Consider the following 16,049-nt stretch of genomic DNA (forward strand, 5'->3'; position numbering starts at 1 on the left):
GTTTGTCTTCAAAATGTCCAACATGTGAAAGATGGTTTGTACCAGCCATCATATGTATGCAAAAAATCTGTATTATATCACTGCTCTTTTGTTTTCTTGATGAGTCTGGTTCCTGTAGTGGTGTTTAATATTATCCTGCCAAATTGGGAGTCCACATAGCAAGGAACTAGACTAACTGTTGATACACCACCAAACAAGATTCATTTTTTTCTTTAAAAAAACACGCGACATTTATTTGTGAGACAATGGTCTACGTCGAAACTCAAATTCTATATTTTTCAATTAGTACAATATTGATGTCGTCATTTCATTGAAGGTAATAATTATATTTTTTATCCTTGAGAATATCTCTAAATGCCAGTTCATGAATTCTCTGAAACTTGTTTGCCCACAATGATCCATATCTGTGAAATCAAGCTCTTTATTTTACGAAGTTATTTCGCTTGGCTGCCTTGCTATCTTTGATCACAGTTATGAAAGAGTCGGTTAATTTAAGGTAGTTTATGTTACATACACAACAACATTTATAAGTGTTCGATTAATTAAATGAAGTGAGTTCACTTGACATAAAACCAGGGCTGCTAGATTTTAAGTTTGTGTAATTTAAGTGCTTTTTAACTTTTTTTTATTCCACCTTTTTTATTTGATTCAAAAGACATAATTAATGTGATAATACAAAGGAGGCTAGCTTTTCATTTAGCACAACAATATAACATACTTCCGCAAGTCAGTTATCAAAAGTCAGTCGGCACTTAGGTTCTCAGAAAAACGCTTGCAGGCATAGCTGTTACGGTAGATTGATGCATTTTACAAGAGGACAAATTGCATTTATGATGATTACACTTAAAAGGAACTAAAAGATAGAACTAGAATTTTAATTTCAGTTTATAAAAAAATTATTTAATTTGTATTTATTTATTAAAGTACTGCCTCTACTCAGTGTAAGTGACATCTTCATTGATCGAAATTTCCTTACATATCGTTAACTGTGGTGTACTAGGAATGTCATTTGGAAAGAAAATGTAAAAAATCTCTGAATATTAATTTCACCTCTAATATTCCATGGAACCACTTTACAGACATCATGTATTAATTAGATCAGTTGCTTTCATATGATGCTGATCTCTGAATATTATTTTCACATCTGTCATCATTTCTACTGCTAAATGAAATCTGTCATTATTTCTACTGCTGAAGGAAACTCATTATTTCTGCTGCTGAAAGAAGCTCATTATTTCTACTGCTGAAGGAAACTCATTATTTCTACTGCTGAAGGAAAACTGTCATTATTTCTACTGCTGAAGGAAAACTGCCATTATTTCTACTGCTGAAGGAAACTGCCATTATTTCTACTGCTGAAGGAAAACTGCCATTATTTCTACTGCTGAAGGAAACTGCCATTATTTCTACTGCTAAGGAAAACTGCCATTATTTCTACTGCTGAAGGAAACTGTCATTTTTTCTACTGCTAAATGAAAACTGCCATTATCTACTGCCAAAGGAAAACTGCCATTATTTATAATGCTGAAGGAAACTGCCATTATTTCTACTGCCAAATGAAAATTGCCATTATTTCTACTTCTAAATGAAAACTGCCATTATTTATACTGCTAAAGAAAAACTACCTTGAAAATGAAAAACATTTTAACAGTCCAAACAAACTTTGAAATAGTATATTGGTTTATTTTCTGGGACATATTCATTGTGTTTGAACGAGTCAATCATTCAGAAGATATACTTGCAAAACACATACAGCTGAATATGAATGTCTATACAAATCATATCTGAATTTCATCTTGGGAGCAATGGTTAGCGGGTTTTTTCCTCTATCACTTCAACACATTTTGTCTTTCTGCAATTTGATATTTCATTGTTCATGTACAGGATGGTACAATCAATACTATAAATTTTCACTGTCTACCATTTCAATTTACTGAATTTAAAAAAAAAATTATTATCTCATTTAGACTTGCTCTATCTCTATCATTAATCTAGAATTTTATGTGTTGATTATTACTGTCTTTTTACAATTTCTATCATCTTTCATTAAGTAATATAAATCTGCATGCAAATTATGAAATTTTCAAATAATACCTTTTCATTCAACTCGTAAAGTTATTTGCCACTAATTAATTTTAAAAAAATTTACTCTTTCTCTTTATTTGATCACGAACTAGAGACCATGTTTGATAACATTATTCATTAGTACACCTGGTAAGACTTGTGCAAGGAATACCAGCTAAACAAACTTTGAGCACTGCTGAGTAACGGGGTACCAGAATTTCGAACCTGGGAAGATCACCCGAGAAAGCCACCATCATTCAAATAAAATTCGCTGATCTCCCACAGTTTCTTAGCAACAGCATCATCCTGGGCTTCAGGCGTAAGTTCATCTGACTCACGACAGTCAGAGTAATATTTGCCCGATTTTCCTTCCACTTCCTCACTCACAGCACAGTAAATACTTGTCTGAGCTCCCTGCTCAGGTGTCTGAAACATGAGGAGAAAAAAAAAAACCAAAATAATAGGTTAATTTACAGAATCATTCTAATTTTGAGGGAAAATCACTGAAATCAATGACAGATTTGGAAAGAGATATTCCACATCCTGACATCATGAATCTAGCAGAATACCGTGTCTCAGCTGTTCCATCAATGCAGAATCTAAAAGCCTAATAATGTCCTGAGCACAACAAAGGTAGGTCAGTATGATCTAATTTATAGTCATGAGAACATGAGCAGTTACTAACAGGAATGCACTAAAAATGTTTGATGACTGTACATGCAACTGTCTCAGTGACAAAAAGATAGGGTTTTAATGGAGCCTGAATATTAGGTGACAGTGACCTCCTTTTGCAACTAACGAGTAGCAGTACTCCCCAAGATGAAGGTACCCCTCAGGTTTCATGGTTGTACTGTAAATGGTGCCAAATTGTAAATCTTAATGGTCAGGTTCAGTAAATATATCAATATAACCTATATTGTATAAGGTACCCATCAAGTTTCATGAGTGTACTGTAAATTGCACAAAATTGTAAATCTTAATGGTCAAGTTCAGTAGTGAAAACTCGAGTAAATATACCAGTGTAACCTATATAGTATATGGTATCTATCAATTTCATGACAACTGTAAATGGTACCAAATGGTAAATCTTGATGGTCAAGTTCAGTAAATAAAAGTTAAGTTCAGTAAGTATAACCTATATTATACATGGTACCTGTGACTCTTCAGTAAAGAACCTAGATTGCCAAAGACAATATCTTACCAATGTCTTTCATCCCTATAATCAAACAAGTATTGTTCAATATTCCAATGACCTTGCTGAAGGAGGGGAAATACCCACTTTTCATTTCATTGACAAGCATAAACATCTAAAACTAAGAAAGACATGGGCTTAACAATGTAGATGAGGCTTGGAAGGCAATGACTGAAGTTCTGCGAGTTCAGAATTTTTTGGTGTAATATCTCACAGCAACAATCACCACAACATGAGCAACCAAACTGAAACAGTCATACCTTTATTATGATAATGCTTTTTTGAGCATGACAAAAAATTTACCCCAAGGTAATAATCTATGCATACAATTTTGGTTTTTATTTATATTTTTGTAACATTACTAAATCATAATTTTTTCTGTCATTTGATGCAAATTAATTGATCATTTTTCCTTTATATATATAATCCCAACAATGAAAGAGGCAGTTATTGCTATCTATATATATATAGGTATAACTGAACTAAACTCCTATCTGATGTCATGACAAGGGATGTAACTCCCATCTGATGTCATAACAAGGTATGTAACTCCTATCTGATGTCTACATTAACTTCATTAAATTGCTTTGATTTATTTTTACTGTCTTAAAGGTGGCATCAGAAAAACACTTCTTCAAATTACACAGCAGTTAATAGTAAATTTCCATCTGTGATTAAGTTAGGAAGCCAGCATAAAATAAAACAAGATTTTTGTGTTGCAAAATGGTAGCATGGGGGGAGTAAAACTAATTTTAAACATGTTGTTGTTGTAGGGTTTAACGCCATTTTTCAGCACATGATAGGCTATACATGGCAGCCAGTATTAATGGTGGAGGAAGAACCCGGGAAAACACTGGAAAGAACCACCGACCCACAAGAAGCTACTGGCAAGCTTTCTCACATACCCACATTCACTGAATCTGAAACTCGAACCCTTTTAAACATGAAAATAATAAGCTGCTATTACTGCCCTGCTGTATCTTTCCTTGCACTTGTCCCAGTTCCAAAAACATTATTCCCTTCTCCAATTAGAAACTGATCCCAGCACGATATCTTAGTCCACTTATGAAAACTAGAATATCATCCTTTGATTTGGACTGTGACTAAAGAACATCAGAGCCAAAGGGAGGTGGGATTTGTACAATAATAACAGGAAAAGTGTTGTATAACTATAGCAGCTTTACTCTCATCCCAAACTACATTTTAATGATATTACATTACCTGCTATTATTGCAGTGCTGAATTTGCTAGTATGGGTGAAAGCTGATCGCCCAAGATAATCTGTCAAAATATCTAACCATTATTTCCAGTAGGATATTCTATTGCTGACTGGAGGATGGAATGACAACTCGTTGGGCTGATAAAACTGAACCCAAAGTATAAAATTCTTCATTCTTGTGTCAGTGACGAAAGTTAAAATGATGAGAATGTGGGGCAAGAACACCAAAAAGTGATTTTCATGACATCATCCAAAAGAGGAATGACTAAAAAAAACATAATGCTGCATTACAGGTAGCTGGATAATGTGGGCATTGAATTTCAAAGATCTCTTTCAGTGTGAGGTTGATAATTTCATTTAATAGTCCAGAGGGTCGAAAGAGGGACAAGATTGTTATGACCCATTCTTTCTTTGATTTAGACTACTGTAATGCTACTGGGAAAAGGAGTCTATCTTGACTCATCTCCAGCACAGAAATGACTGAAACTGGCGATTTCAATAGGAAAGCAAGCTTCCAAAGAAACTAGATTATTGGCCGGAAACCCCAGATGGCAACGAGAAACAGAATTAATCATAGTTATCACTAGAATGCATACAAACCCTTCACTAACAATGCATGAAGTCTGATCCTTCTTGCCAATTCCAGGGATTGGAGGAAGTCTGTTTTACAAATAAGGTTCTTTAAGAAAGCTTTACTAAATGGATCACATAGACAGTGACCAAAGAACATGACAAGATTCCATCTTGCCATTAACAAGCGAGAGACTAATCTCTGGAACAAAAAGAATCTGATCAGTTGTAAAATATATATCATTTGGATTTTTAATGTAGCTTTAGAAAAGTTTCAGTCATACTGCTATGATGTCTGCAGTGTGGCAGTTTATAGTGATGTCTAGCACTGGGGCGTCATGCCGCAGACATGTAGTACCATGTCCCACCCAGTCACATTATCCTGACACCAGGCCGACCAGTACCAAGACTAACTTCTTAATGATCAGCGCCAAGCAAGGCAGCTGCTGGTACCATTTTTACAAGTCTTTCATATGACTCAGCCAGGGTTCGAACCTGCGACTTCCTGCATCTGAGGCAGATGCTCTAACTGCTTAGGCCACCGGAGAGGTCTTGTAAAAAGATGTACGTCAAACCCTATAGTGGAGTCCTTAGAGAACTTAAGAGTGTTATAGTGGGCTGCTCTTAATGGTGAATACTGAACAATAGCTTCTTCAACGACAAAAAGATGAAACTGCAGTTAAAGATAGTATCAACATATTTCCTACTGCAAAAATTATAGAAAATTCTCCAGTTGGCTGATTGCCTTCTAGTTTGTGCATTGTAATTTGGCAACCATGCCTATTAACTTGTTGGTTGGTTGTTATGTGTTCAATGACATTTTTCAGCACATGACATACTATATATGGCAGCCAGTATATCTGATGGAGGAAGAACCTGTGAAAACCCCAGAAAGAACCACTGATCCGCAGGAAGCTACTGGCAAGCTTTCTTACATACCCATATTTATTCAGCCTGAAACTTGAACCCATGCATACCAAACACTTACAAAAATGCGCTATTTCTGAAATACAGTAACGGTGAATTAATAAATAACTGTTAGCGTGTATTATCTTTCTTGAAATACAAAATTATGTGAAGTTATATTTATTACCAATCACTATTGCTCCAGTGGCCTAGTGGTTAGAGCATCCAACTCAGATGCGGGAGGTCGTGGGTTCGATCCCCGGCCGAGTCATACCAAAGACTTACAAAACTGGTACTAACAGCTGCCTCGCTTGATGCTCAGCATTAAGAGGTTAGTGTTAGGACTGGCTGGCCTGGTGTCAGGATAATGTGACTGGGTGGGACATCATGCTACATGTCTGCTGCATGATGCCCCAGTGCTAGACATCACTATAAACTGCCACACTGTGGACATCATAGCAATACGACTGAAAAATGGTTAAAGCTACATTAAAAATCCAAAACACACACACACTGAACCCATGCAGATGGAGGCGAGATAACAGTGATCTGTAAGCTAGACCACTCTGCCACCCGGGTCCCTCTTAAAAACTGGTTTTGGGAGATAGATCGTTTGATACGAGTCGTGTGAAGGTAGTGGATTTGAAGAATGATGTGTGTGAGGGACCTTTTGTGATGTTGATGGTAGATTCATCCTCTGTACAATTCCCTGTGATCACTGACCAAGGATGAGGAGATTGCCAAGATACAGTTGTTGGGCTCACATGTGAGATATTAGGATGAACTATGACCTAGAAGTCCCAACTCTGTGAAGAACCTAAGGGATTATTCTGAAAGATGGGAAAGTTGTAGGTTTGCAGTTGATCCCATGCGCTGCCCAAGCCTCTGTACTAGTGCTATAAAAAGCTTGTTGCGATTAAGTCTACCACTGACTTCCTCCACAGATGAAGAAGCCTGTCTGCAACTGAAGGTGTAGATGAAATTTTGTGGAAACTGCTCACCCATCTGGATAAGCTGTCCAATGAAGGTTTCAAACTTTCAGGCTGAGTCTGAAGTATGCTATGACGAATGTGTTGCCTGGCAACTGATGCATCCTTAGAGAGCTAAAAAAAACTGCCTGCATGTATTCGATTGTTGATGTGGAGGATCTGCAGGACAAATCCTTCTGGCACTAGGTGAGCCTCTGAACCCAAATTTCAAGCATTTATATAAGGTATATGAGATTCTGGAATTCTCAGAATTCTGGTCTGGATTTTTCTGCCAATTCTGATGGTAATGAAACGTGGATTCTAAAGGGCTCCTGGTGGTAGATGTGAGGTCACCAGTTAGCTACAAGCAAGGACTGGTGGGATCATGTATGAAGCTATCTAGGGAAATTCAGTCCAGCGCAACATTCCAAGTCCTTAGGAGAGAGGTAGAGCTGAGCAAATGATGTCTTCCAATTCAGCCTTGCTGAGACAGCGTTCATGAGATTTCTTGACAAGTGAGAATATTCATTCTCACATAAATGACATTTGGATATCTATATCAGATCCAACTTGTCCTGATAGGGGACCAGGCTTGTTGATTTGCTGTCTCCCAATAAAGAGACGGATCCACTGCAAGGGCAAGTGGTGAAAGTATTGGAGGATGGGAACCCCTAAGGACTTTTAATTAGCCACTATTACATCCATCACCCTGGTGAAGGTTCTGGAAGTGGTGAAAGGCTGTTGTTGTTGCTGTGGGTTTAATACCTTTTTTCAGCACATGATAGCTATATATGGTGGCCAGTATATCGGGTTGAAGAAGAACCCAGGAAGGGTCCCTGAAGCAAAGTTGGCAACCCTCCTTTATTGTGGAAATGAACCACGCCTCTGCAAAAAAGCTTAATCTGGCACCTATTGGGACAATAGGGAAGTGGGAGAGTTGGCACAATAGGGTTTGATTCCCTGGGAGGTGATTGTCTCCTTCCTCCCAAGGTAGGGGAAGGTGCTCACAGATACCTAACCTGGCACCTCTGGCCAGTGGCCAATGACAGGTGGAAAGGAACTTTAAACAAAGACTGATTTCAATTTTGATTGTTTCCCAATTTAAAACACTTAGGATGGATGCCACAGACCTTCAGGATGGGACCATTTTCTTGCGGATTTAACCAGAGAAAGTACCACAGCTGTGAACCAGTGTTGATGAGCCCTCAGATCATGGGAGTCCAATGTAGGGATTAGTTCTCCAAATAACACCTCTGCATCATGTGGGGCAACCTGGAAAAGGCTGTTGCTGTGATCCAGCAAAAGTTTTAATGTCTCTAAGGCTGCATTCTTAAGGAAGTGAAGAGGTCTACAGAGCATACTATTGACATCAACATCAATTGTTTTAATATCTAGGCCATAGCCTCTAACAGTCTCTGCAAGGCCATTGGAAACAGAGATTCCACCTTAAACAGACTGAACTAGGAAGCCAGAAAAAGACTGGCATGTGACACTATGGTAAATATTGTCTGTGCATTCAGTTCCAAAGCCTTGAGAGTCTTGCATGGGCATTAAGAGTCCAAGGTCAAAGGGTTAATGGCCGTGTGGGCATATTGACCCTGTAGCTATCATCTAAGACCAGGAGTCAAAGCATACAATAGGGGACAGACCATCCCTCATTATATATGGCCCTTTCATGGCCTTTAAACAGGTTTTGATTCAGCTCCCTCACTGAGTGAAGAAGCAACAGCAGGTCCAATGTGGGCTTGCCTTATAGAGCCTCTCTAAATCGCACAGAATCCCTAGGATGATCCTGAAGGCTTAGAACATAGCTCTTGGGGAAGTAGGTGGTAACATATGGAAGAAAGTGGAGGTGTTTTCTCCCATCTATTGGAGTGGTCTAGTCATCCCCAGTCCCTGAAAGGTTTTGGAATCTTTGATCACTCTGTCTTGTGGATGTGAGGTTTATATATCCTCTAGCAGCTGGTGCAGTCAGCTTTTGAGCTACATAAGCCCAACTAGCTGGTAAAAGGCAATGATATCACACACTATAGTTTTGAAGCTGGTGTCTCGGTCTGAATGATATTATCACTGAATGCAGCAAGGATCTGATGCATTAGTGACGAACAACAACATATTAATGGGGGGGGGGTAAGGGGTAAAGAAGAGGTGGCTGAAGGAATTCAATTTACTAAATAATAAAGAATTTATAGTCTGTTAGTGACATCAAATATTGTAAGTGCTTGAATACAATAATATAAAACCGTATAGGTTCCAAGCTGTTTTGGAATCAGCTGCAGTATCACATGGCTGATGTAACCTGGTTCCTTGTTTGATCATTAGACATCTACAGGAGTATCTGTTTCCATTTTTAGTTGTTAAAGGTGAAACTAAATGTAGGTGGGAGTACTGGGTAGGCTGAATTATATGAATTCATATTAATTGTTTTATATATATTATCCAACTGATTGTTGGGCTGAATTTGTTCTCAAATGAAATTACTTGATATAACATATTTTAAACATATTGATTGTTCTGTTTTTGAATTGTCACATTCATATCATTCAAGGAGAAAGGAATGAACTTTCTGCATTTTGCATAATACAGGTTGAGTTTATCTGGAGTAATATCCAGAATACCAAGGACTTGAACTAGTACAAATACATGCTCATCATTGGTGGATAAATCAATCAGATTTTGACGAAATTGCTCCAGATACCTGTTTAGATTTCCATCTTGTCGTACCACTTAAGGCAATGGTGGCAGTACACTTGTAATCCAGTGTAGACAATATCTAAGTGTTGATCCAAGGACTGGTGGCATTTATAATGAATTCTACAGATGGCACACAGACAGACCATTGGTGTAAACTTGTATGTGTGATACTGTCATCATGAAGAAAAGCGACATCACAGTATCTGACATCAAATTTGCAAAGGGAGGTCAGTTACAGTTGGAGTACAGCTACTCCAAGTGATTTAAACATTTTGGCAAAAGCTGTTAGCTAGAAATCTAGGTTAAAATGGGAGGAAAATAATAAAAGCAAAAAACAATGGAATGCCTGGAGACCCAATTAAACAGGTTTTGATCCCTATCTCTATTGTACAGTGTGATCTGTACTTTCTGCCAAGTCTAAAATCAACCACTCCGGTGGCCTAGTGGTTAGAGCATATGCCTTGGATGCGGGAGGTCAAGGGTTCATTCCCTGGCCAAGTCATACCAAAGCCTTACAAAAATGGTACTAATAGCTGCCTCGCTTGGTGCTCAGCATTAAGAGGATTAAGAGGACTGGTTGGCCTGGTGTCAGGATAATGTGACTGGGTGGGACATCATGCTATATGTCTGCGGCATGATGCCCCAGTGCTAGACATCACTATAAACTGTCATGCTGTAGACATCGTAGCGATATGACTGAAAATTTTTTGTTGTTGTTGTGGGGTTAAACGCCATTTTTCAGCACATGATAGGCTATGCATGGCGGCCAGTATTAATGGTGGAGGAAGAACCTGGGAAAACCCTGGGAAGAACCACCGACCCACGAGAAACTATCGGCAAGCTTTCTCACATACCCACATTGGCCGAATCCTAGACTCGAACCCACGCAGACAGAGGTGAGATGGCAGTGATCCGTAACGGAGAGTGCTTTAGACCACTCAGCCACTCGGGGGCCCCTCTGAAAAATTGTTAAAGCTACGTTAGAAATCCAAATCACACACACACACACACACAAGTCTAAAACCATGCCTGGCCACAAATAACAAATGGGTCAGTGCGTGCAAAACTAATGGTGCAAGTCGCATGACGTTTTTTTATTTGTAAACACATCACAACATTAAAGAAGGCTGAAAGGAATATATAAAAATACAATGAATTGCAACAATGAAAGGTCTGGAATTGCAGACTCTGAATTGGTTATAACTCTATATCAATGAAAATGAACACAGACACATGAATATAAAGTAAGAACTGGACAGAAATTGAATTACAACATGAAAAAGATGGATACAGTTAACAGCATAAATGCCAAGTGACTTAGCAAGACAATAATGTCCTTAGGTTAGGGACTAGTGTCAAGAAAAGATATGGCAAGGCAATAATGTCCATAGGCTTGGGACTAGTGTCAAGAAAAGATACAGCAAGGAAATAATTTCCTTGGGCTTGGGACTAGTGTCAAGAAAAGATACGGAATGGAAAAATGTCCTTAGGCTTGGGACTTGTGGCAAAGAAAGATACAGCATGGGAATAATATCAGTTGTTGTTGTTGAATGGTTTAATGCCATTTTTCAGCACAGGAAGAAGAACCCAGGAAAACCCCAGAAAGAACCACTGACCCACAAGAAGCTACTAGCAAGCTTTCTCACATACCCACATTGTCTGAATCTGAGACTTGAACCCATGCAGAGGAGAGATGGTAGTGATCCTAACAGAGAGCACTTTAGACCACTCAGGGGGCCCAATAATATCAGGTATTGTATAACTGCTATTAAACTTGCATGCCTCCTGTGCAGACCTCCCCCCACCCAAACAAGCAGGGTCAATTTTAGAATGTGATTGGGGGATTGTTAGTATTTTCTGATTACCTTTATATCTTTATTAAACTGCTCATTTATTTACAACTCCCTCACCCTTTTAAATGTGGTGCCCATCTTAAACTACCATTGTCTAGAATTAGTTAAAAAAAGGGAAGAATTTTGACAAATAGGAAACACTGCTATATAGCAAGAAAATCTGATAGGTAATTCAAATTCCATATGTATAAAATCTGTTAGGTAATCCACATTCCATATGCATAAAAACATGCATACTAAATGTGATAGGTAATCCATATGCATGCTAAATATGATAGGTAATCCATATTCCATATGCATAAAAAAAGTATGTTAAATCTGATAGGTAATCCATATTCCATATACATGCTAAATCCACATTCCATATGCATGCTAAATCTAATAGGCAGTCCATATTCCATATGCATATTAAATGTTAGGTAATCCATATTCCATATGCATAAGAACATGCATGCTAAATCTGATAGGAAATCCACATTCCACATGCATGCTAAATCTAATAGGTATTCCATATTCCATATGCATATTAAATGTTAGGTAATCCATATTCCATATGCATAAGAACATGCATGCTAAATCTGATATGAAATCCACATTCCACATGCATGCTAAATCTGATTGGTAATCCATATTCCATATGCATATTAAATGTTAGGTAATCCATATTCCATAAGCATATTAAATGTTAGGTAATCCACATTCCATATACATATTAAATCTGTTATGTAATTCATATTCCATACATATTAAAAACATGCATACTCTATCTGTTTAGGTAATCCATATTCCATAAGCATATTAAATGTTAGATAATCCATATTCCATATTGGATAAACAGATGCATACTAAATCTCATCTTTCAACCTCGTGGTTGTTCCTTAACTGTCCTAACAAAGCTTCTGAATAAGAAGAAAAAAAGGTAAAAAACTTCACAAATGTGCTTAAAAGTTTTTAAATTTCTGTAATGGCCTGAAAATCAAATCAGGTCATCAACATTTGAATCAAAATAAACATACTAAATTTTAATTGTTACCACAGCTAATAAATTTGGAACAAGAAGCATTTCATTGCATAAAAAGATGAAAATTTAAGAAGAAAAAAAACACAAAATATATCTACTATAAATATCTCAAATTAATTATCTATATTATAAATATATATACAAATACCTGTAATATGTACAAATACCTGTATCTATACAATGAACATACACAAATACCTTTATCTACACCATCAATACATACAAATACCTGAAACAATATTGTAAAATATATGCAAACACCTGTATCTATACTATAAAAATGAACAAATATCTAAAGTTAAAATATGTGCAAGTAACTATCTATACAAAAAATAAGTAATATTTAGTACAGACGTAGGTAAAATAGATAGTCTTCTTAAAGTTTTGATATTTTATGCGAGAAGAAACAAACTATCTTGGATACTGCAATTTCAACTTCCAGTTTCTCCAGTCCAAATACGATATGACATATGGAGAGATTCAGTTCAGTAATTTTCTTAGATCATTATGGACTGAAATTTATGTAAGCGTGTATTATAGAACAACCACAGTAAACATTAATATCATCATCCTGGTTTCCCCCATCCACCACCACATCAAAGGTGTAACAGCATATACAAAATGTCCAGACTACTGAGTATATGTGTGTTGAAAGGAAAATACACCTCAGATGAGACATGTTTGTTTGCCCCTCCCCCCTCCACCACCACCCTCCCAAAAATCAAAGGTGTAACAGCATATCAAAAATGTCCAGACCACTGATTATATATGTGTGTTGAAAATGAAAATACACCTCAGTCAAGTCATGTTAGTCTCCACCCTCCCCCTCCACCAACACCCCTGCCAAAAATAAAATGTCCAACAGCCTATAAAAAAATGTCTACACTGCTGATTATATATGTATTCAAAAAGAAAATACACCTCAGTTAAGAAATGGTGCTTTATACAAACTAAGATTTATATTTTAATACAAAAATTCTAATATTGTTTTAGAATTTATTTATGAAAATTTTAACATTACGTTTTCCAAATTTACTGAAATATTTTCTCATAAATTTTTGATAATAAAGTCTTAAATAGAAACAAATGAAGATTCTTATACATGGCTCTGAAGCAAAATCACATCCATTTTAAAACCAAAAGGAAACAGTCTACAAAATATAATGCCTTAAACGGTTCACAGTAACAAATCTATATCAGCCAAATATACTCACTTGTAAGTCAAGAAAAGCTGCAAACTGTAGACTTAGATCTGCCAATACTTATGGACAGGGCATGAAGCTTGCTCATTCATCTCATGAATATATGGTAAGCAAGAAAAGTCTTGAAGGTATGAAGGTATGGTTCTTCAAAGAAGGGTCACTGATGGGGGGAGAGAGAGCATAAGATACATGAGAGAGTCCATCTAAGCAATTGTGAGCAAGACACTTGTCTTTGGAGATCAAAATTACTTGATTAGGTCAGCTCTGTGGGAGAAAGCACCAATGACTTGGTCCTTTGAAAATGTTAGTGTCTTGAATAGGGTGAACAGATAAGCATGTCCTTATTGCAAACAAGTCCTTCAACGGTTTCCCCCAAAGTCTGAACAGGGAATTGGCTATGGATTGGTGCAGTGACAATTCTGTGAGAATTATTGTGCTCCTCCTGGACAGTCAGCCAAAATATTCTTTTGTCAGGAATGTGCTAAAGTCAGAGGAGGTTCCAATCCTTCAAAGAGAGAAAATGGGCATGTGTTCCTCCTTGTTGCTTGAGGTATGATACAACTAATGTGTTGTTGGAGGAGACCATCATACATTGATTTTTTTTTGTGATGATGCACCAGTGAGGGTCTGAGAACACTGCTGTTATTTCCAATTTTGTTGATGTGGAGGGCAGAGTCAGGAACACGAACCCTGAAGAACTAGACCTTATGACTCAAGCTTACCATCCCATCTTGAATCTGACACATCTGTGAACAGAGGAGTTGGGGTCATGGGCATGCATGGAGACTCTGGCATGACTACTTCATCCTCTTCTTTCTATTACAGTGATTCTTCCAGAAGCGAAAAATGATTTTTCTGGGTTCAGTTCTAATGAAATACTCAATTTAAGTAATACTGATATCATTTCGAATGATGGATCTGATATTTTGTCACCAGATATCAACACTAAAATGTCCTTGGACTTGCATTACATAGCTGATGATCAGCAAAATTGGTTGCTAATGTTCAGGATAATGAAATAAATCCATTTGTTCAGCATCCAGGACCTTCACTTAATTTGCCAGAAACATCACTTGAACCCACCCCCCGATTTCACCTCTGAACATGTTTTGGTCTACATGTGTAAAAGAGGCAGGCTTGGCAGAAGAGTGAGATTGATTCTCAACCCTCCTGGAGGGTGTGGGTAAAGGCTGTTAGCCCCTTCTTTTTAACACCATTTCATAAGATGGCAATATCAGTCACAACAGTGACCTCTCTACCATGGGGGCAAACCATGAAGTTCATGAAGGGGAAGGACCAATCACTTTCCTGTGGAAGTCTTTACATCCCACAGGAACTTGATGGAAATATAGGAAAGTGGGGATGCTAGTCTGACCTCCTTCCCTAATCTAGCATCTGTACATTGACTCCCAACCCCATGTGGAATTCAATAATACCCTGGAGAGGAGGGTATTAACCCATCTTTGGTGATTTTTATCCCCGTACAATGGGGGGATTGAATGAACAGTGATCGGTACTCACAGAACACTGCTAAGTCACCAGTCCATAACTGGTCAGATGCCTCTTGATCTATAGCAAGACTCTTCCTCAGAGTGGCTTGATCCTTTTGCTAACAATGGGCTTCAAGAATTGAAAAAATTCTGCTCCTCCCTGTGGAGATGAAAACTGCAGAAAAAGACAATCATCTTACTTTTTACAATCTGTACAAACAAGACAGGTGGGGTGTATATCAAATGGGCTTTCTTGTGCCTATACCCCCCCCACTCTGCTTATGCATTGCCACATGGGATAAATCTGAAAAAAGAACAATAAAAACTGCTATGTAAGTAATAGGCAGCAAGATCTTACCTGTGCTCAGGTGTCATGTCTATCAAAAAAATAAAAACAAAAATAAACTCATGTTTTAATTATAATAATGTCAGCAAAGTTGTTTTCTTCACAATGATGCAGCAGAACTTGTTCTGAGTAAGAGAGATGAAAATCAATATTAAAAAAAAACAACTTAAATTGTTCAGGTCTATGGCCAGTGGAATTTACGAGAGTTCACTGAAGGGACTTTTTCCAGAATTCAAGACTGTTTCTTCTTTGTAAATACAGTGCTGAAACCATCTCTGATATTCTTAACTGACGAGATTTTTAAATCAGGCACTGCGGCAACCAAATTTTGAAGTAAGATGCACACAGTTTTCATATACTACCATCTCTGATATTCTTAAGTGACAAGATTTTTAAATCAGGCACTGTGGCAACCAAATTTCAAAGTAAGATGCACACCGTTTTCATATACTACCTGGTATACACAATCAGAAGACTTTTGATGAAAACCCTATATCAATATGACGATCCATTCAGGAGACATA

At 37.4% G+C, this 16,049-nt stretch overlaps 1 protein-coding gene across 3 annotated transcripts in view; it reads right to left on the reverse strand.

The window, feature by feature from the left end:
* Positions 1–1,662: 1,662 nt before the first annotated feature.
* LOC149795302 (retinol dehydrogenase 11-like) overlaps positions 1,663–16,049 on the reverse strand; it is a 55,012-nt gene continuing 40,625 nt past the window's right edge. For all 3 annotated transcript variants that reach the window (XM_089965034.1, XM_089965031.1, XM_089965032.1), the window contains exon 7: positions 1,663–2,490. In XM_089965034.1, coding sequence (XP_089821160.1) covers positions 2,299–2,490 — 192 coding nt within the window. In that variant the 3' untranslated portion in view covers positions 1,663–2,298. The remainder of the gene's footprint in view (positions 2,491–16,049) is intronic.

This window comes from Sinohyriopsis cumingii, chromosome 7, assembly GCF_028554795.1.
Source record: "Sinohyriopsis cumingii isolate HCF-2022 chromosome 7, ASM2855479v2, whole genome shotgun sequence".
In the NCBI taxonomy this organism is placed as follows: domain Eukaryota; kingdom Metazoa; phylum Mollusca; class Bivalvia; order Unionida; family Unionidae; genus Sinohyriopsis; species Sinohyriopsis cumingii.